At 46.6% G+C, this 22,013-nt stretch overlaps 1 protein-coding gene across 5 annotated transcripts in view; it reads right to left on the bottom strand.

Annotated features, from left to right (window-relative positions):
- The window catches only part of CPQ (carboxypeptidase Q), a 339,320-nt gene that overhangs the window by 121,607 nt on the left and 195,700 nt on the right, over positions 1-22,013 (bottom strand). Inside the window, exon 7 of one of the 5 annotated variants that reach the window (XM_038579829.1) lies at positions 19,665-20,005. The exons of the other annotated variants lie outside the window; for them this stretch is intronic. Within the exon in view, the coding sequence (XP_038435757.1) occupies positions 19,680-20,005 (326 nt within the window). The 3' untranslated portion in view covers positions 19,665-19,679. Of the gene's footprint in view, positions 1-19,664; positions 20,006-22,013 lie in introns of those variants that run through there. 5 annotated transcript variants of the gene reach the window in all.

Genomic DNA, 22,013 nt, shown 5'->3' with positions numbered 1-22,013 from the left:
CTTCCTGCGTTTTTCAAGGGCTTCTTCTCTTCTGCCCTTTAAGTACTGGCCTAGCTCAGATAATGGTAATGACACTTTATTATCTCATCTGAATACTCTACTCGATCTACCTCATTTTCCTTGGTCCCAACCACCATGGACCCTACAGACCCACAAATCTAGATTTTGGCTCAGAGCTCCATTTGAGCCCCAGACTTAGATATTCAGACGCCTGTTAGAGGTTGTCATTTGGATACCGTACAGGTGCCTCAAACTCAGCATAATAACATCATCAAACAGAATGCATTATTTCCCTCCACTTAAACTGGTTTTCCTAGGATTATTCTTTTAGCAATACATTCAAACTATGCATATTTCTCTCATATAAACTGTCTTCCCTTGCAGTTATTATTTTACACAACTGTCCATCCAGACAGCCAAAGCAGAAATCGGAGAATTTTCTTAGAAACTTCTCTCATATTCAGCCATTACGATCTCCTCCTCCTCCGTTAATCCTCTTTTTTCTTCTTTTTCCTCTCTTCTTCCTCTTCCTCATCCTTTTTTACTATTGGGATCACAACAAATATTTTTTGAGTGTTTATAAGCCTTATAAATTTTTATCTCATTTAATTTTACAACTGTGAAAATTGTTAATTGTGAAATATTGTTGCCATCCCTATTCTACAGATAAGACTATTGAGGCAGAACTTAGTTGGCAATTTCCAAAGCTAAGAGCTAAAACGTGGTAGATCCGGTATTCAAACCCAGATGGTATGACCCAAGAGTCTAAGGGTCTTAACACTATGCTGATGAATTACCAATATCTGTGCAGTTTAAGTCCTTAGTCTCTTTCAAATAGGTTTCTTCTGTTCTATCCTTGTAGCTGTTGCCATGTTTAGGCCCTTGTCTTTCACTAAAACAGACTCAAAGTTCCATGAAGGCCGGGATCACGTGTGTCTTTGTTCATCAACGTTCCCAGAGCTTAGCACGATGATTGGCACTTACTATATCCTTAGTTTCCTTATTTATTCATGAGAGTCACAGAGAGAGAGGCAGAGACACATGCAGAGGGAGAAGACTCCAGGCAGGGAGCCCGATGTGGGACTCGATCCCAGGATCCTGGGATCACACCCTGAGCTGAAGGCAGACGCTCAACCACTGAGCCACCCAGGTGTCCCCAAATAGGGAAACTTCTGAGGTTGACACACGTCACTATCAATACTCACTCTGGGTCAATAGGAATTGGGACTGATCCAGACAAAGGGAGACATGTCAACACCCTAAGAATTCGACTACCTATGCATGCCAGACGGGTTCTGGCAACTCAACACCCATTTCTCCTTCCGTACTCTCCCTGGTGGTGTAGGAATTGGAAGCCTGAGAACTACATTTTCTTGAATCTCTGCCAGCAGAGTTGGTGTTAGATTAAAATAATTCATGTAACATTTCAAAGACCAAAGAGAAATAGAAACCACCGTTACTCCTTTGAGGTGGGTAGTCACCTGGGGCTTTGTAGATGGCATATGTGAGGTTTTTGCCAACAGCTTCCAAGTATCCTCATACAAATCACTAGGTTTAGTGCTCTGGGCAGCCGAAATCACTGGTGACAGTCACCTCTAGTTCCTGTGTTTCATGATTTTCTGGATACCAGTAGCTGCATCCCTGATCTTCTCTATCCCATGTCTTCCAAAGAATTAACTCTTTTTGCCATAGGTGCTAATTCTCTAAATTCCTGTTGAAAAATCTAGAGTAGGTTCTGTTCTTATTGATACACTATGAAATAATACTTAATTGTAGAACCTAAATACGTTAATTTTATAAAGGGGCACTAATCATGTGTTCCCACACCTCAGTGTTTATGTATTGGTTTTACTGTGTGTGCACAAAGCATACTATATAAAATCTTACATATACGCTCATCTAGCTACCGAGTGGATATTATTTAAGTTAATGGACTCAATAGCAAAGACTAAGTCAGAATTAATGTCTTCAATGAAGAGAACAAAATAAAATTTTGTTGCTTATGGTATATTTATGCATATCTATCATTGCTTTGAATAAAAACGATCTATATTTTTCTAGTGAGTGATAATGCTTTTTTTGAAATTTATAAAGATATAGGACTGACACCCATTGGACCTATAAAGACCAGGGTGCACATCATCACTTTCTTATACCAACATGTCTGATGATGCATAGGGTTGTACTAAAGTGAGCAAGAGTGGATATGAAACTGGACGTTGACTCAAATTTGGTCATCATTATATTTTCATATAAAATGATTAACTTCCACGCAGCTCTTATTCCAGAAAAAAATACATACACAATTGCACTCATGCAATGCATTATCTTAAGACATGTATATTCATGTGATTACCGATGTGGATGCATCGTCTGTACTAGACCGTCACCCTTTGCCTCTGAGGGTAACGCTCAGTGGACAGGCACTTGTTTCCATCTCAGTGACTATGGTGAAGTTGGGTTAATTTCCAGGGATGATGGGTAGTCAGTGCAGGTGGCGGAGCCAGCCTGAATCGACACCTTCATCACTGTGTCTGCCTATTGATGCCTCTCTCAACAAATGAAGGCCGTGTTACGCCCCCTCGACTTGTGCTAACAGGAAATGTGGGTACAGCAGTCTGAAGGGTTAGTATGAACTGAGAGGAAGCACTTCCGGCGAGCCTTTATAGGACTCAAGTCTAATTTAGCCACTTTTCATTCAAGTTAATTTATGGAAAAGAGAACAAAAAGAAAGAAAGTGAATGGAACTTCACCTTTACTGAATACTTATTTTGGGCCAGATTCTGTGCTCAATAATTTCACGTATTTCCTTACTGATTTATCACAACACCCTTGAGGAGGGAACTATAGTTATCCTTAGTGTATAATACAGAGGCCTGACTGTGTCACTTATTGTCTCAAAAACTTTGGACAAAGCTTCTTGCCTTTCTCAGCGTCAGTTTTTTTCACCCACCAAATGAGAATGATAATCCCTGCCCTACACCTAGGCACTCTTCATACACTAATGAGTTCTTTAACATCTTCCTTCCCTGCTAGACGACCAGCCACGTTAAGCTTTTAAAAGCAATTTGTCTATTGCCAAAGGCCCGCTTTTCTCCAGGTCTCAGAGCCTACCTGTAGTAGGGGCTTTAACATAACAGCTCCCCCGGACGATCTGGATCATCCTCAGACACACGCTCATCCCCAGGAAGACACATTCGGTACAGTGCCATTAGAAGCTTACCTTTGCCACCCAAAATACCCGTACATCAAAGACCAAAGGAGAAAATTGCAGAAGAAAAGCAACCAGTGATGATAGGCAGAGAAGGTCACCTTGCGGTTGATGATTTCTGGCACACACACATCAAGGGACACAGAACAAACCTGCGTAAAGGTCAAACCCATCCACTCTGTGTGCCAGGTACTAAGACGAGGGAAGAATCTACAAAGAAATACCATGAACTTTGGAAGCTACACACTCTGGACCAAGGGTCCGTCATTGGTCTCTGCTGATTCACTGTGGGCCTTTTGCCTCACCTCCTCGGTCATAGAGAGTGGAGAATGGAAACCCAAACCAAAAACTGCCACCTTCTACGGAACCAGAACAACATGCAAAGATAACAAGAACCATAAAAACAGCTTGTAATTGCTTTAAACTTCTCCCTTTTATTTGGTCAAGCGACCAATGAATGCAGCACATGGCTTACTAGGAGCCAAATTGTGGGGATTTAGTGACAAACAAGACACAAAAGAGACCCTGCCTTTGTGTGGCTGACGATCTAGCGGTGAAGGAAATGTCGAAGAGACCATTATACGTGTGAAGAATGCCTAGATGTAGAGTAGGGATGATGATCCACATCTAAGAGATGAGAACGCTGATTGCTAAGAGGCTTTGCACGGAGGGGCTGCAACAGTGAGCGCCATGGCTGAGGCCTGCGACCTGGGCCTTTATGCTTCTAGTCCAGGTCTTTCCATATTGCTACGCTGCCCGGCTGCCTGCCTGTCCCTAAGGTCCTCTTGCTACCGAGGCATTCGGCTCCACGTCTACTGAGGGTGAAGACGGTTAATAAAAATGAGGATGGGAAAAGATGAAATAGATCTGAATCTGGAGGTGACCTTCGAGTCCTTTGTTTCCTTGGCTTTAAACCATTGGAGGAATTTTAGGTTGTTTTAGGAGGAATTTTACAAAGGAGAAAGTATGTCTATGGATTGCGCTATGATTCACATGAGCTCCTTTGCTTAGGATTTTAGGATAACTGTGGTCTTTATTAGTTTCCATTAAAAAAAATCTATCATCAGTACCCCTGTGAGTTTCCTATGGGCGGTACCTCATATGTCTACACAGAGTATCTACCCTAATACCCATCCTGAGCATCCATTCTTCCGAAAAGGGGAGCTTTAGATGAAACTGCGCATCTCAAAGTATAAAATGAGCAAGACCTTTGGGATACTTCTATCTTAACAGTAATAGGAACTACCTCTTGCTCGAATAGTCTATGGAGAGAGGAGATAAATGGAGTTGGCAGTTGACGCAGGTGCTGGGAGAGGAACAGTGGAGATGGAGTCTGGGGAAGACCTGAACGTCTGTGCATTGGGGTTCTGTGTGTCTGGGCCTCTCCCTTCCTTCTTCTACTGCCCAGAAGGCTGCACCACATGCCCGTCCACAAGCGGGGAGTCACGTGTTCTCGGCCTGGCGGTAGGTGCCAGGAGGACCACAGCGCAGAAGACAAAAACTTGGACAGTGGCGGGACTAATCTGGCTAGGAAATAGAGACCAAACATGAAACAGAATAAACATAAAAATGAAGACGTCTCGAGAGAGGAGAGGTTATTTTGAGCTGGAAGAGCTACTAAGCCTTCACTTTGGAGATGGGCTGGATGTCGCGGGATGCGTGGGTTGGAGCCGAGGAGCGGGAGGGCCAGGGCGCGCCGGGCAGGGTCACGGCAGCAGCGAGGGCACAGGGTGGGGGTGAGAGGCTCTGTGGGGCCGCGGGAGGACACCCCATGGTGACTAGAGGATGCGTCTTGGAGGGAAATGAGGCTCTTCAGTGTGTGCCCCAAGCCCTGAGTCAGAAGGCGGGGGCTCTGGTACACACTGGCCTGTGTCCCTGCACAAGCCACTCCTCTCTGGTCTCACCCCATTCACGGGGACAGTCAGGTCGTTCCACTAGGTGATCTTTGCGATCCCCTTCCAGCTGTAGCTCCTGAGGTCCCTCGACCCTCGAAGCTACTGGGGAGAAGACAGGCATCTCCCCTTGGGGCTGAAGGCCCAGGAGGAAACAGAACCGCGGCCACAAAGAACAAGCAGAAAAATCCTATTGTTTTTGGCACAGTTGAGACCCTCTGGAATTTCCTAAACCTGACAGAGGAAGTCTGTCTGGGTGGTTTAATGTTAGCTGCTGACGCTCACTCTTATTTTCTCCCCAAGACCAAGGTTGGTGGGATTTGAAAAAAATCCAGCTCAGTAATCATTTCTTTTCTTTTCGTTTCTGCGGCACCCGCTTTGATAGGAAGACAAGCCTCGGGAGTTGCGTCCTATCTGACAGGTCCTGCACGTGTCTCCCCTGTTGAAGACGCTTCCCCACAGTCAGGGTCCAGGACCGGCCCTGCAGAGGGGCTGCTTCACCCAACTCCTCCCCGCAGAGGGGCGGCACCCGCTGTGCGGAAGGCAGGGTGACGGCCTACCTTCCACGCGCCGGGTTCACACAGCGAGGGTCCCGTCTGGTCTCCGCGCAGCCACGCCAAACACGGCATCTTACGGGGACTTCGAGATAAAACAAGCATTTTGCAAGGGACAATTTTTATCTAGATGTAATTCCCTCAAAGAGAATAAGCACATAGGAAATGTCATTTTTTAAATTTTTTTAAATGAAGGGTTTTAAGATTTTATTTATTGAACACCAATAAAAAATAAATTTATATTAAAAAAAGATTTTATTTATTTATTCATGAGAGACACAGAGAGAGAGGCAGAGACACAGGCAGAGGGAGAAGCAGGCTCCATGCAGGGAGCCCCACATGGGACTTGATCCCGGGTCTCCAGGATCACACCCCTGGCTGCAAGAGGCACTAAACCACTGCACCACCGGGGCTGCCCTCTGACAAGGTTTTAACGCTGGTGTTGTCGCTTCCACCGCTGAATCATACAAGCTCAGTCTCCCTAAGTCTATGAAGTCCACAACCAAGGTTTCGTCAAGGCTGGAAAACAGCCTCGGCATTTGCATTCTCACGGTTTCAAGCAATAAATCACAGGGAGGGAGAAATAAAAAGGCATTTATTGAAATTAAATCATCTGCTTACAAATAGCACATCCCCCCCTGCCCCCCCCCACACACACACACAGTCTGGAAGATTTGAAAAGAAAACAAAACTCTGGATGCGTCCATAGTACACAGGGGAAAATGCTGATCCGTCGTACGTAATACATATGTCAAAATTTCAAGACATAAGACGTGCATAGAGTAGTAGAAATACGATTTCTTTAAAAATTTAATGGGATGAGAAAGGATAATAGCTGATTTTTCTTCTCTCGCCATCTTTCAGTAGGTAAAGGCAGGGGGAAGCGTATGCATCAGACCGCGTCTGAATATAAAGTCTCAGGACGGCTAAACATAACAAAACTACCCCACAACCGAACGAGTGGACAGCGGTCGGATCCAAAAGAAACAACAAAAAAATGTTTGAATCTCTTGGATGTAGATCAACTCATCTTGCACAGTTTTGAATCCAAAACAAACCCCACATAGCTGCTGACAGACAGTGTGGAACGAAATGTCACTTCAAAGATGATCACAGCAATTCGCAGCGACAGGACAACTCCCATCATGGGAACTCACTTCATGCCGTTACGTTACTTTTCATAGCAACTGGAGAATCATGAAAAATTCGCCTCTGTGACCACGGCTAATCTCCCCACTTGAAAAAAATTATTAAAGAAATTCCGCCTCCTTCCAAAAGAGGAAATAACTGTCACTTTGGGCGTGTGTCTTCCAGGAACTGAAAGGAGCTCACCTGGGAGGCTGCCGAGGGTAGCGGGAGTTCTCGGAGTTCGCATTGGAGCGACGCTCGTCCAGACGGAGCGACCAAGGACAGAGACAAGTGATTAAGTGATTGAATAAAGGCTGAATGACTAACAAACGGATAAAATCCAGAAACAGTGTGACAATGGTGACCAGATCAAAGACATGGGGACGTGGAGCTCCCGACTTGATGACGGGCACCCTCGATGGCACTTCTCCACCCTCCACCTGCTGCGCTTCCCTGAGACAGGGCCCACTTCTGCTCGGTCACGTCGTCACGTCGTCCTATCTCCCTTCTCTTTCTTCCTTCCCTTCCCTCCGGTCACGGGGAGGAGCTATGCTCCCCACCCTCCTCTGTGTCTGCAAGAGACCCAGGGCCTCCGAGCTGATCCGTCCACTCCCCAGAGCAAAGCTTCCCTCTGGCTCTCACCCTCTGGCCCACGGCACTTGCCCAAGGCCCGTCCTGCGACACCTGACAGACACCACCCATGGATCTTGTGTTGGGCTCTGAAGAAGTCCTGTCCAAATCTGACAACGGGAACCAGTGCACATAACAGTCGGAGATGCGATGAGTTGGGGGAGGTGAAGCAGGAGGGTGACACAGGGATCTGCAAGTAGATGCGACACAGGAGGTCCCTGGATTCACAGAGCAGGTGCTGCCCCTGCGGGAGGATCTGAACGCGTGCCCGTGCCCACTCGGGGGCCACCGCCCCCCCTTGCAGGCACCCACGAAAGCTGCCCAACATCGTTCCCCATTCCATTCTCCATATCCGGAGGCCCAGATGTCGATGCCTGAGCGTGCCCGCTGAGATGCCCACCCCTCACCCCTCAATGACCTTGATTCATTATATAAAAACAAGAACAGGTGAGTTACAAGGCGATGCGTGTGACTCACAAGCCTAGATAACAGAACCGCACTGTCCATGCCCCGAGCCAAGGCCGCGCTCTGCAGCTACACAAAGCAACAGAGATGGCTGCCCCCCCCCCCCATGACTTCCTCTTCGCTCTCCCACTGTCCCCTCAGGCTCTCTCAGGGGCCAGTGCTCTGCCCGCTGTCCTTCATGCCAGGCTGTCTGCAGAGGAGCCCAGGCATGAGTCTCACGAGGGGCTTAGATTTGGTGTTAGGGATTTCTTGTTCAGCACCAGGCCTGTGGGGTGGGAGATGGGGGATGGAGGAGACCTGCCTACCAGGTGCCAAGGAAAATCAGCAGAAATTTTTCCAAGGTCTAGTCTGAAAGAATAAACAAATTTGTATTTATTATTTTCATTTTTTATTTATGGGTTTTTACCCAGCCTGAAAATCTTTATGTGAGGGATGATTATATAAGTGGCATTTACCAAAGTGGGGTGGAATCACATTTGCTCTGATGGCCCAGGGTTTTCTAATCTGATATGAAAATTGGGATCATTTGTTAAGAGTGGCAACGAGATGATTCTGTATGATAATCTCCCCGCTGGTCCAGGTAACATCTTCTGAAAGCTAATATGTACCTGTGCCCAGACCCCTCAGGAACTGCGCTGCCAACCTCTGCAGAAGGTGTGACCTGTGTCAAGATGGGCACTAGCAGTGGCTGCAGATGCAGCTTCTGGACTAGCCAGCAAGAGCGACACCTTGGGAGAGAAAGGAGCGAGGCAAGAGTGACTTCTTTTCTCTAGGGCTCCAATCAGTGCCTTTAATGTCAATGTTTCCAAACCTAAGATCATGCAAGGGACTCTATGAGCCTATGTCAAATATTGTAAAAAACAAAAAAGAAAGAAGGAAAGAAAAACTATACCCTTATGAGGTGGGCGGGGGGTGGGGGTGACTGGGTGACGGGCACTGAGGGGGGCACTTGATGGGATGAGCACTGGGTGTTATGCTATATGTTGGCAAATTGAACACCGATAAAAAATAAATTTATATATAAAAAATAAATAAATAAAATCTCAAAAAAATATATATATACCCTTATAAGTGAAATGGTTCCCTGAATAAACTAAATTGGCAAATTTAATTTCTTTGCTCTTGGTTGGAAGGGTATCAAGTTGATACAGGAACACTAATCATCTCCTGAAAAATTAATTATGTTGTAAAATTTTGTGATTGATTGACAAAATTTTAAAATAAATCATTGTTAGCTCCCCCCACCCCCCAAAAAATCTTGCAAAGCACAGAAGTAAAGATAAAAATATAGAAACATGGGACGCCTGGGTGGCTTAGTGGTTGAGCGTCTGCCTTCAGCTCAGGGCGTGACCCCGGGGTCCTGGGATTGAGTCCCACGTCGGGCTCCCTGTGTGGAGCCTGCTTCTTCCTCTGCCTGGGTCTCTGCCTCTCTCTGTGTGTCTCTCATGAATAAATAAATAAAATCTTTAAAAAAATACGGAAACATAATGGTATCATGATTGGGGCCACTGGCCTTGGCCATTCATGCTTCTCAGGGTTCTTCTTCTCATCTCCCTCCCCATTAGTCCCTGACAGCGGGTGTCCCAGACAGGACCCTGCCCCAATCTTCCAGTTCTTGTCTTCTCCAGATGTCAAGCATCAGGCTGAATGAAGGGTGTTTTGCTTCCTCAGAAAAAAAGTAGGACTTTGGCTGCCCAAGCTGATGCAGAAGGGATCTTTTTCTCATAAAACTTACAGAAATGCTTGGAAAGTGTGCATTTTTCCCATGATGTAAATCTTATTTACTGTATGATATTTTTTCTGGCTTTATTGAGAAATAGATGACATACCTCACTATATGAGTTTAAGGCACACAGCATGATGGTTTGATTCACATTTATTGTGAAACGATGAGGACAGGCTCAGCTAACATCCATCTTTTCACATAGATGGGATAAAAAGGAAAGAAAGAATAAAGGAGAAAACATTTCTCCTTCTGACGGGAACTCTTAGGATGTATTCTCTTCATAACCTTCCTATAGATCATACAGCGAATTTTAAAAACTATTGTTTAGTGCAGAGCATAATTCAAAAAAGAGAAAGGAAGGGAAGAAGGGAGAGAGAAAGAGAGGAAAGGAAAGGAAGGGGGGGAACAAGAAAAGGGAATAAAAAGAAAGAGGAAGACACAGAAATCCCCAGATTTCAGAAACAATTAGAAAATTCAAGACAGAGCAGAAAGTAAAAGCTGATGCTACAGTAACCCAAGGATTCTGAAAACCCCAGGCTGAGAAAGTAACCAAAAGTCTGGTCTAAGATCTCAGAAACCCAGCGCGACCCAGCCCAAGCAAGTGCAGACACTTCCATACTTCACTCTCTCTGTAGAAAAAGGACTCAGTGAAGGAAGATAAGACCATTCGTGCCCAAACTTCACCTAATGATGTAAGACTTCAGCCGTATGCAGTTTAACAGTCACTGGAAGAGACGAAGGTCGGACGGTGGTTGCCAGGAACCGAGGGGAGAGGGGGACGGGGAGGTAGCGTTCAATGGGCCCCGAGCTTCAGGTTTGCAAGACGAAGAAGTTCTGGCGCTGGATGGTGGTGACGGTAGCCCGGCAATGGGAAGGTACTTAATGTTGCTGAACTATGTACCTAAAAATGGTTAAGATGGCAAACTTTGTGTTGTGTGTATTTTACCACAATACAAAAATACCACGTAAGCGTGTGGCTTAATACAAGTAAATACTGGCTGTATGAAATAATAAAATCAACTTATCGTGGTCTTTCTTACATAAAAATGAATATGTGAATGGACCAGTGGCACTATCCTTACTTCCTTCTAAAGAGTACAGAATGGAAGGGCGAGGGGAGGGTAACAGTGCAGAAGCCTGATAAACACACCCAGCCAGGGGACCGAGGCCGATACCGCCAGCGGTAAGTCATGTCGAGAGCATATATCCTTGAGATGATGTGATGAGAATGAGAATAGCACTGTACCGCGACTTCCACAAAACCCGTCACCTCCGTCTAACCATCAGGAAAACATCCAGCAAATCGCAACCAAGGGGCGTCTACAAAAATGACTGACCACAGTGTTCCTCAAAACTGCCAAGGTCGGCAAAGTAAGGACTATCTGAGAAAGCGTCACAGTGAGGAAGAGCCTGAGAAGACACGGCAGTTAAAATTCCCTGGGCAGCGGCTATGTGCCAGGGACAGAACTAGCTCGTCTAATTCCCCAGGAAACCTACAGATGGATACAAGTCTAGTCTCCGTCATATACACAGGGACACTGAGGCACGGCACACTCACACAACTTGAACGGTAACATGGCCAGAAAGTAGCAAAGCCCAAATATAATAACCAAGTGATTACAAACCTGGGGAAGGTTTAGAAGGAAGGCGTAACTAAAACACTAGTCAACAGTGATATATATGATTGGAGAGAATGTATTGGAGCAAGTTATCATTGCTGTATTATTTAATTCAGACAAACATATGCATGATATTTTAATAGTGGCCGCTAAAACAATAGGAAGTGTGCAAGTTTCCAGATAGTGGAGGGAAAGATGGGGAGAAAGTGAAAGAAAAACCAGTAATCCAATTGAAAGAAAAAAAAAAAAAGGAAAAGAAAGAAAAGGAGAAAAAAGAAACGAAAATAGCAAACTTAATAGAAAAAAGTCAGAAAATAAATGAAATAAAAGTAATCAAAGAAAAGGAGAAAAAAGAAACAAAAAGAGCAAACTTCATAGAAAAAAGTCAGAAAATAAATGAAATAAAAGTAATCAAAGAAAAGGAGAAAAAAGAAACAAAAAGAGCAAACTTCATAGAAAAAAGTCAGAAAATAAATGAAATAAAAGTAATCAAAGAAAAGGAGAAAAAAGAAACAAAAAGAGCAAACTTCATAGAAAAAAAGTCAGAAAATAAATGAAATAAAAGTAATCAAAGAAAAGGAGAAAAAAGAAACAAAAAGCAAACTTCATAGAAAAAAAGTCAGAAAATGAATGAAATAAAAGTAATCAAGAAAGAAAAGGAGAAAAAAGAAACAAAAAGAGCAAACTTCATAGAAAAAAAGTCAGAAAATGAATGAAATAAAAGTAATCAAGAAAGAAAAGGAGAAAAAACAAAAATAGCAAACTTCATAGAAAAAAAATCAGAAAATGAATGAAATAAAAGTAATCAAGAAAGAAAAGGAGAAAAAGAAACAAAAATAGCAAACTTCATAGAAAAAAAAGTCAGAAAATGAGTGACATAAAAGTAATCACAATAAAGATAAGCAGAACAAGTATCCTTGTTAACTGATGTTATAAGATTCAATATTTTAAAAATCTAACTCAATACCGTTTACGACAGAATCAACTAAAACTCCATGACCTCAATAAGTCAGAAATAAAGGAGCAGAAAAGGAAAGAGTGACCAAAAGAAAGCTGGTTCCGTGATATTAACATAAGATAAAACAGACTTGCATGGAAAAATCATGAAGGATAAAGGTCCTGAGGCTCAACTATATAAAGCAACAAAACCTGAAATCGTATAAGCCAAGTGGAGGGAAATTCCAGGAGAAACGCTGGTGGAGGATTTTAATAAACTTCTCTTAAAAACGTCAGGCAGATAAAGAAAAGTAGTAACGATACAGTAGTTTGAGGAGCACAGTTGGTAAGATTGCTCTAAGGAACGTGTGCGGAGCCCCAGTCCCGGGGAAAGGAGGCTAGTATATCCCTGTCGAGTCAACACGATACGTTTTTTTCAAGGACTGGCTTCGCGCTATTAACCAGAATTCTGTCTCCGTGAATTCCAAAGAACTGGTGCTCTCTAAGCCGTGGTTCCCAATCACCACGTAACAAAATTGGAACCCAGTAACTCCATAATAACTGCAGATTTTGGGGGCGCCCGGGGGCTCCGTGGTTGAGCATCTGCCCTCGGCTCAGGGCGTGACCCCGGGGTCCCGGGATCGAGTCCCGCATCGGGCTCCCTGCTTCTCCCTCTGTCTGTGTCTCTGCCTCTCTCTGTGTGTGTCTCTCAGGAACAAATAAATAAAATCTTTAAAAAACAAATAACTGCACATTTCGGGAAACTTAAAGCTGTAATGTTTTAAAGACTCCAAGAAGAATCACAGCGAAAGCCCCACCGTATTTAATTCGATGGCTATGAAGGCACTATTTCAAAACTGTGGAAAGCAGTTAGACCAGTGGTCAGAGAGGAACGTCTGTTAGAAAATAAGGCTGATGTTAACCCACAATCGCTTCAAGATGATCGAAGAGGGGCGTCTGGGGGGCCCCGGGGTCCTGGGATCAAGCCTGGGGGCTGCTTCTCCCTCCCCCTCGGCTCCTCCTCCTGCTCATGCGCTCTCTCTCTCTCTCTCTCTCCCTCAAATAAATAATAAATGTTTTAAGAAAAAAAGAAGAAACAAATAAAACAGACTAACCCCAAATACAGAAGAAAATAACATCATTTATGTAAATTCAAAATCACAAAACCTATCCGATAATGTTTTGGGAGAAGCACACTTACAGGATGATGTGAAACAGTCACGTCGCTTGTTCAGTGGCGGGGGCAAGGGGACGGATCGCGGGGAGGTGCGTACGAAACAGGCTTCGACCGCGCTGATCATTTATTTCTTTAAAATTATGGATCTGAAACAAGTATTTTAAATTGTTGACATGTGGGGGATATGCTGGTGTCTATTAGTCTATATTGTTTTCCAAATATTCGAAGTCTTTTTCAAGTTAGAGGATAAAAGAAAAAAGAGTGGGGGAAATAAAAAAAAAAAGAAAGAAAGAAAGAAAGAAAAAAAACAACCAAAATTTAAAGAGAAACACTGAGAAAAAGAAACGAGATTTCTTGGGGTTGTAAGTCCCAGCAGTGGCCGCCGCAGGCCCTTGGTCCGCAGAAGGGACCGACTGGGCGGGAGCTGCACACCCAGCGCCCAGCTCCCGGCGGGCCCAGCGGCTCTGGACGCCAAGGGCCATCACTCGGCCCTCTGGGGCTGGGACGTGTCCGTCACCTTCACCCCAACTGGATGAGCCTCCTGCATTTCCACCCTAAAGCAAGGCGACTCCCCAGTCCTGTCAATTCCTCAAGCACAGGAACCATCACGTAGCTGTAGCGGACGCTGGTGTCCGGCCCAGACAACAGCACGGAGGGGTTCCCCACTTCAAGGCTGCCCGGCCTCCCTAGGCCCCGGCCGCTCGTCCCCCGCGGCGCTGCTGCCCCCAGGGCCTTCCCTCCCCGTTACACGCCATGGACTTGGCCTCGCTGCAGCTCTCACGGACGCGTGGTCGTTCACACTGGGTTCGATTCCTAGGACAACCTCCAAACATACAGTCACTCGTTTTGCTAATAAGGCGATGAGGCCCCGAGAGGTCCAGTGCCCTGCCAGGGACCCGGCTGTCCTGACACCTCGGAGGGCTGCTGTGAGGACTTAAGAAGGTCACGGAATATAACGGACGCATAGGAAACGTCCCATAAATACCGGTTCTCTCCTCCTTTCTCCCAAGTGCTCGACGTTTGTTGAGATATTGCTCAATTAGTGTCGGGTTATGATATTAAATGAAAACACAGGGCATAGGGTTCTTTCGGCTTATATTTTGCATGTTCATCAAAAAAGATCTCTGCTTCATAAACTGATCCGCTGTTTTTTTTTTTTTTTTTTTTTGCAACAACATATAGTAAAGTTCCAGAAAGGTGATCAATTTAAAAATTCCTCTGACTCTTCATTTGTAGCTGAAAAATGACATTCAAATGATCTTATCTAAAATTATTCAACTATGAAAGGTGAATTCACACTTTCGTCTTTCAGAAAAGGGGTAATTCTGGTACAAAGCACTTCATGAAATACTTCTTTGTTCTAATGTGCTGCCTGAAACACGTGGATTTGGGGTGGCTAATGGATATATGGCCTATGATGAAGAAAACAGAAATGACAGCCTTCGAAACACTTCCTGATTATATTTTCCCCACACACACTAATCAAAGCAATAACCCCAAATAGTTTCAGCTACGTTTTAAATATATTCCTTTTAAAAGACGTGACTTGTAGAAAGAACAATCATACAAGCATCCATGGTCATCGTCTTCAGTTTTCTATGCGTGCATGACCGTCTTCTGAGAATGCCTGGAAATTACAGGGTTTTGACCATATTAAAAAATGGATTTCTTGAGACCTCAGCCGCCAGGGTAAATTGTAAACAGTAAACACTGGATTTGATTCTTGGTTTTCCCCACGTTGATTTTTTTTTTCTCTATATTTCAAACAATTTACTGTGTAGAGTAAGTTATGTTGTTCTCGACAGCTATTTCCTGTTTTTACTATTTTTTTCTTTGGGTTGATTATAAATCTTTCCACATACAGTGTTATCAGGTTAAGGACATTGGTAACGAGGACAAGGGAGAGAGGAAAGGACGGAGATCTCTCTCTCCTTTCCCATGTCCCGTGAGCGTTATTTTAATTGTGCATCGCATTTATGAGGCACCTATTACATGACCTCTAGGGCGATGAGAAGGGATCCAGCCTCATATATACTCATGGACGGTGGCCGTCCTGGGATGATGCTTTCGGTTTGGTCATCGGAATCTGCTGTTCCTTTTCTAAGAGCTCTACTCTGCTGTGGGCACGTCCCCGGCCAAGCTCAGCGATGCGACGGGAGAGAGCCCGAGACAGAGTCCATCCTGAGACCAGATCCTCTGCTGCAACATCCGCCCTTGCCGTTTTGGCAAATAGCATCTGACGGTAATAGTTGCTATTAGTACACCTGGTGGGGGCCGGACACCGTCTAAATGATTTCAAATTATCCTATCAACCATTCAAGGTCACACGCTCCCGTTGTAAAGAAGAGGAAACCGAGGCCTAAGAGATAAAGATGATCTCTCCAACATGATACAGCTACTCAGCAGCAAGGAAGGACCTGAATCCAACGCACTCGTAACATGGACCCTAGGCTTACTCTGCTCTACAGCCCGCCTCGTCTCTACCTGCAGCCTTCGAGTCATCTGAAGAGCAAGGAAGGAGACTGAAAGGGTTGAAAAGTCCCCGAGACGTGGGTCACGTGGTACAGCGTGGACATGCTGGCGTCCAGCAGGCGCACAGCCAGGCTGCATGGATCAGCTCACCCCCAGCGATGACCCACACGAGGAGGCCGCCGGCAGGACTACGGAGAAAGTAAATCTAATAATACTCGACTTCTTTCAATACTGCACTTAGCCTGTCACGGCCACCGCACGCCTGGCTGAAACCTTCCCTTCCTGGAGCTTGATTCTGAGGAAGTTCACAGGGTTGGAGGGGCCCACGGATGAATTAAATTAACCCGCGTCCCCTGGGTGGGACCATTTTAAAAATCCACTTAACCATAAAGGTCCAATCAGATGTTTATAGAGTATTTTTCCTGTTTGTCTGTGGATCTCTCTTTTTGGGCACGTTTACTGGAACAGGACTCGCTCTGAGCTGGGTAAGCCACAGTTTTTGCAAAGTGCATCATTAGCATGATGCAGAGGAGCGCGTAGGCGAGGAATAATACGACCCTTCTGGAAACCCCATCACTTCCTCCTTGGCACATCTAGCGCAGCGAGGTGGAAGCCGGCCCGTCAGCCCCAAAGCGCACAAAATCTCGTAGTAACCGCAAAGCTGCGGTTTCCCAGGCTCTGCGTGGCCGGGGCCTCCCCAGTTCAGCTCCGGGGTCTCCATTCTGTCCGTCGCACTCCTGTGCGAGCTCAAGGATGACACTCCCCGCTCCCCGGTTTGTTCTTCAGGATGAAGTCCTGGCACGTCAATGCCCCCGTAAAGTTGTTAAGCATCAGCCCCAGGCATTAGCTTTGCGTCTAGTGTCCTCAACAAATGACCGTCACCTTCGGCTGGACCTGGACGAGCAAGTCTCCGCTCGCCTGTTGCTCTGGACTCAGAGAAACGCCCTCCACTCCTCACACTATGCACTTCCACGAGCTCGAATTTTGTCCTTTCTTCTCCCCCCTCCCCCGCCCAAGGCCTAGCTCCCGTGCCCGCGCGTCCAGGTGATGCTACCGCGGCCGGACTCCGGCCTCCTTGGTGGGAGGACTCGTGCTGCGGGGAGATGGGCGTGGGGCACTCGCGGGTGACCCGGGGCTCGCCGTGTGGGCCGGCCTCGCCGCACTGGGGCAGTTCGGGTGCCAGGGAGCAGCCTGCACTTTCCAGACGGCCTGCGGGCCCCTCTCGTGGGGGGGGGGAGAGCCGCCGGGCCCTAAGGACACCATTATTAAGTCTTTTCCACGGTCCTTCTCCTCCACGGCTTCCGAGTCCTTTAACGCCACCGCCCTTCTCCGCTCCCTGAGGACGCACAGGCCAAACCAAAGCAGCCGCGGGGCGGGCCCCCGAGCCTGGTCCTCGGGGCCTTCGTGGGCCATCCCGGGCCATCCCGGGCCATCCCGGCCCTGTGTCAGGCGGGAGGGAGCCGCTCACGGCGGGCCTGCCCCGGGCCGGCCTCGTCTGCTCTCACGCGGAGACGCCTACGTTCTGCCCAACTGACGGAGAGTCACAGCGGTGACCAGGCCCGCGGCAGGCCTGCCAGGTGACCGCCGAGCCCCGTATCCCAACCAAGCCAAAGGGCAGAAGGGATTCTACGCGGCTCGCCTTACTTCATCTCATAGACGCAGCCCGACGACCAATGGACACACAGCGTGTCTTTTGCTCAGGCCAGTGGAAAGGCCTCTGTCGGCCGAGGAGATGGAAAGATGCTAAGTATCTCAGCGGAGCTGATGCCCGGGATCGGACCTTGGAAAGTCCTCAGCAATTCCCAACCGGGAGAAAATAGGCATCTGCTACAAGTCATCTGGGAAGGCGACTGGGATACTACATAACTTGCCACTAGAGGAAATAACATATCTGAGTACAAAAAAAAAAAAAAAAAAAAGAGACGATCATCCCCCAAAAACCATGAGAAGAGGCCACAAATGCTCATGACAGTAAAGCTACTTTTAGAATCAAAAAAAAAAAAAAAAAAAAGTAAGAGTAAGCATATTCCTAGAGTCTGATTCTTCTACTGTTCTTCGTGTTTGTCTCATCCAATACAATCAAAACAAGAGAAGACCAAAATTGATTCAGGAAAATAAAAGCAAACCACGATCTACATGTTAGAATTCAGATTAACGACAATGAAATTTAACGTGGGGAGAAATACGGTTTCTTCAGACCTCATTCCTTACTTCCGCAGCAGACGTGCCCTTCCCCCAGGGCACCGAGGACCCGTGGTTCCAGGAGGATACCTGCCCAGGACTGTGGGTCTCCCTCCCGCCGTTCACAAAGTAACCGTGGGGGAAGAGCATCCCGAGGGCGGGGAGGGACGGTCTGTGCTGTGTTTTCAGATGGAAATCCCTGCTGGCAAAGAAAAACGCCGCCGGATTCTGGCTCCCCTGGGGCCGTGGGCAAACCTGGTCAAGAGCCCTTGGCGTAGGCCCAACATCGCTGCGGATACGCAGGTCGTTGGCACAAGGCTCCAGGAGAAGTGGGCTGCTGGGCGGCGCGGGCACAGGTGCGCCGGGCGAAGAGAGGCCAGCCCGGTGCCCAGCTCGCCGACCGGGGCAGCCCGCCGGGTCCCCTGTCACCCACCTGAGGCTGTCTGTCCTCAGCTCCGCGGGCCGGCCGCCTGGGTTCGCGTGATCGTGGGCAGGCACCGAGGTTCCCTCAGCTTCAGTCCCATCTGTGGTAACACAGACCCCGGGGGTGGCCTTCCCGGCTTGGGGCTGTCCAGGGGGAAGGCGAGGCCACGCCGTCGGGAGGGCCCCCCACGGCGCCCACCCACCACCACGGGTGGGAGGTTCATACCCTCGGGGGCTGGGGCGCCTGGGAGGCCCCTTCCACCGGGACGGGGTGGGTCGGGCCCGGCCCGCGGCCAGCTCTGCCGCTTAGGGCTCCTCGGTGGAAAGCTGCCCGTCTCCCCCGCTCGGTCGCTCTGGGTGGGCTGCCTGGACTTGGCCAAGGGAGGCTTGACTGGGGAGAAGGAAACCCTCTCTCTGGACGGGCCTCCCTCGGACCTGTGACGACAGGTGGCTGTGTGCCCTGGGTCCTCCTCCTCCTTCCTGCCTCTGCCCCGTTGGCCCTGTTGCCACCACGCTCGTGATAACGGCAACGCCAGAAATCTGTCTTTTGGCACTTGAGGTGGGTTTCTATTTCTCTTGATGACTGAAATGACACCTTCTTATTATATAAAAAAAAAGTTATATAAAACTATTACATAAAAAGTGCACGCTTCCTGCAATTTTGCAAACCCTCTCTTCCCCTGCAATCCCCAGATTGTTACTGGCGACAACTTTCTCCTCATTTTTAATGATGTGCAAGACCGGAGGCTCTATGGTCTGCTGGGGATTACTCACGTGCCCCCTGCACTTCACTTCAGGAATTCGTATTCATCTTTACAAAAGGAAGCTTGAATATCACCTTTGTGAAGATGCCCTGACCCAGCCACACCTCCTGGTCCCCCCGCCCTCGCCAGGTGCGCAGAGTCATTTGTACACACTTCAGTTAAAGCACTTAAAACAGTTCCGTGGCAGTTGTCGAATTCAATGTCTCTCCCCCTTCAAGGACCATGTCTTGTTCCTCTTTGGTACAAGACGTCGGGCACACGGACACGCAACCCAGCGCACGGCAAGAATCGGCTGAGTGGACGAGTAAAGCGCTATAGAAATAAGACATTTCTCTAACACATAGACTCCGAGTCCTAAAATAATCACAATCAGGACGCTCGCGCTTGCATTTCTCTAACGAGATGTTTCGCTTAAAGTCCACATTTCAACAGCTAAGTGGTGCTCTGGATTCTGATTCTCTTCTCCCCTTTGTCTGGGCCTGAAAACTCAAAATTCTAACTTCACTGAAAATGATAAAGCTGGAAGAATTTTGAGATGGATGGTGGTTTATTTTTCAAGTGCCAGACGAACATTCTGAAGCATAGCATCTTTGGCCGTGGGCTTTGTTCGTGGACACCAGAACATTCCAGGAAATGACATTTCAAATAAACAGATTCGAGCCCAGCAAAGCACAAACACAAAGAAGTATTCAACAGCATTTCACAGCAAATAGCCTTCTGTTGACAGCTACTCAGGAATGACGGATTATATTTGCAAAACTCCAGTATCTCTTCTGTTAGATTAATTGAATATAGTTTTAGCTGATGGCCTGGGCTAAAGAGGGAATCTATAAGAAGAGAACAAAGGAGAAGGGCTCAGAAGGATGACTCTCAGGACTATATTCCTAAATATCAGAAATCCTCGCTGGACCAACACTTCAAGTTCATAAGCCCCACGGAGGGACTTTGCCGGGCTGCATGACATATCATCCAAGGAACATCAGCCAAAAGGAGTCACTTTTCTCAGAAAAAAAAAAAAATGATTGCCACGGAGCTTTCATATATCACCACTTAAGCAGTCTGGGCTTATTAATATAATTAAGTAATATAATTATGAGCCCATTTCCCAAAGTCGTATCTCTTGTTCAAGTAGATCAGTGATTTTTTTTTTATAAATTTGCTTTTTATTGGTGTTCACTTTGCCAACATATAGAATAACACCCAGTGCTCATCCCATCAAACAGAACTCATATGTCACACGTTAGACCCGGTTCCTCACATTAAAACACGGAGGCAATCTACAAATCGAAATCTACCACTTAATTTTAACTGTAGAATCAAAGAGTAAGATTTAATAGGGACAATCACAGTAAGATTTAATGGGTACAGTCTCCAATGAGGTAGAGAGTGGAGACCGGGCAGGTGACCTACGCTGGAACTGGAAGGCAGGAAGTGGAGAAATTCAGATTCCTGGGAATTTAGCACGCAAGTAGAAAACAGGTGAAGGGATCACTGGATGTCCTTCACACACGAGACGGCAACTTGAATAGTAAAGAGAAAGCATATTCCATACACAGCGGGCGGACCTAGAGTTACATCACGTAACTACCATATAAGTGAGGAAGCAGTGTGATGACTAATGGGAATGGGGTAAAAAAACGTACCCGGTACTGCCAGAGTCAGGCTTAGGAAACAACACAAGTTGACGTTTGTTGAGTTCTTGGGTTGGGTCAGCCGCTGCTCTAAGTACGTTATATGAACAGACTAATTTTCAAAGCAATTCTGTGAGATTGGAGCTATTATTGTCCCAATCTCACAGATTAGAAAACTGAGGCACAGAGAGGCAAAGGCCACATGCTTAGTAAGATGCGGGGCTGAGATAGGAACTCAGGCGTCTGGCTCCAGAGCCCGCTGCCTCTTAACACCCACTCAAAAAAAAATGGAACTCCAAAAAAAAAAAAAAAAAAAATAGAACTCCTTGGGGTGCTTTGGTGGCTCAGCCCGTTGAGCATCCAGTTCTCGGTCTCAGCTCAGGTCATGGTCTCAGGGTCATGAGGTGGAGCCCAAGCGTCGGGCTCCGCGCTCAACAGGGGTTCTGCTTGAAAGTCTGTCCCTCTCCCCGTTCTGTCTCCCTCCATCCTTCTCCCCGCTTGCTCGCTCTCTGAAACAAATAATAAATCTTCAAAAAAAAAAAAAAAAAAAAAAAGGAACTATTACTCTCTGTTTCAGAGTTTTATTCATATGTTTACATAGGATTTCCAGAAAACTCTAGGAAAGGCAAGTCCTGAATTGAAGGAGACTGGTTTCTAGCTATCAAAAGCAGCAGAAGTCAGTGCTGGAAAAGATACTCAATTCCCCTTTGCGTGCTGTTATTTCATCTATGCAATTGAATCCAACTCAATTAACGGTGACTTAGGGTCCCATGCTGAGCACCACAAAAGCCCAGAGAAGGCATCACCTTTATTCCCATCCAGGGCAGATAAAATACTCTGGAAGCTTACAGTTAAAAGAGATGAAGAGGGAAAAAAAAAAAGAGAGAGAGAGAGAGAGAGATGAAGAGAAAGAAGACCAGAGAGTTAAAATGACCTGCCCAAGGCCTAAAAAGAGTAGTTGAGTCACAGAGGGACACAAGCTCCAGTTCAGAGGGGCCCGGTTCTCTTGTCGCTCCACCACTCTTTCTAATCAAGTTGGCCAAACACCTCAAAATTAATCTCCTAAATGCGTATCTGGGCCCTGTAAGGAAGAAAATGTTTAATATCTGCCTGTCTCGTGTCTGGAACCCAGAATGAAGATAAAGACAGAACAGATCACAAGGGGGGCATTTTTAAGGGAAGGGGGAGAGGATTCAAATGTAGG

This window comes from Canis lupus, chromosome 29 (genome assembly GCF_011100685.1).
Source record: "Canis lupus familiaris isolate Mischka breed German Shepherd chromosome 29, alternate assembly UU_Cfam_GSD_1.0, whole genome shotgun sequence".
Classification (NCBI taxonomy): domain Eukaryota; kingdom Metazoa; phylum Chordata; class Mammalia; order Carnivora; family Canidae; genus Canis; species Canis lupus.
Note: the sequence above shows the minus strand (reverse complement) of the source record. Positions and strands in the feature narration are given on the sequence as shown.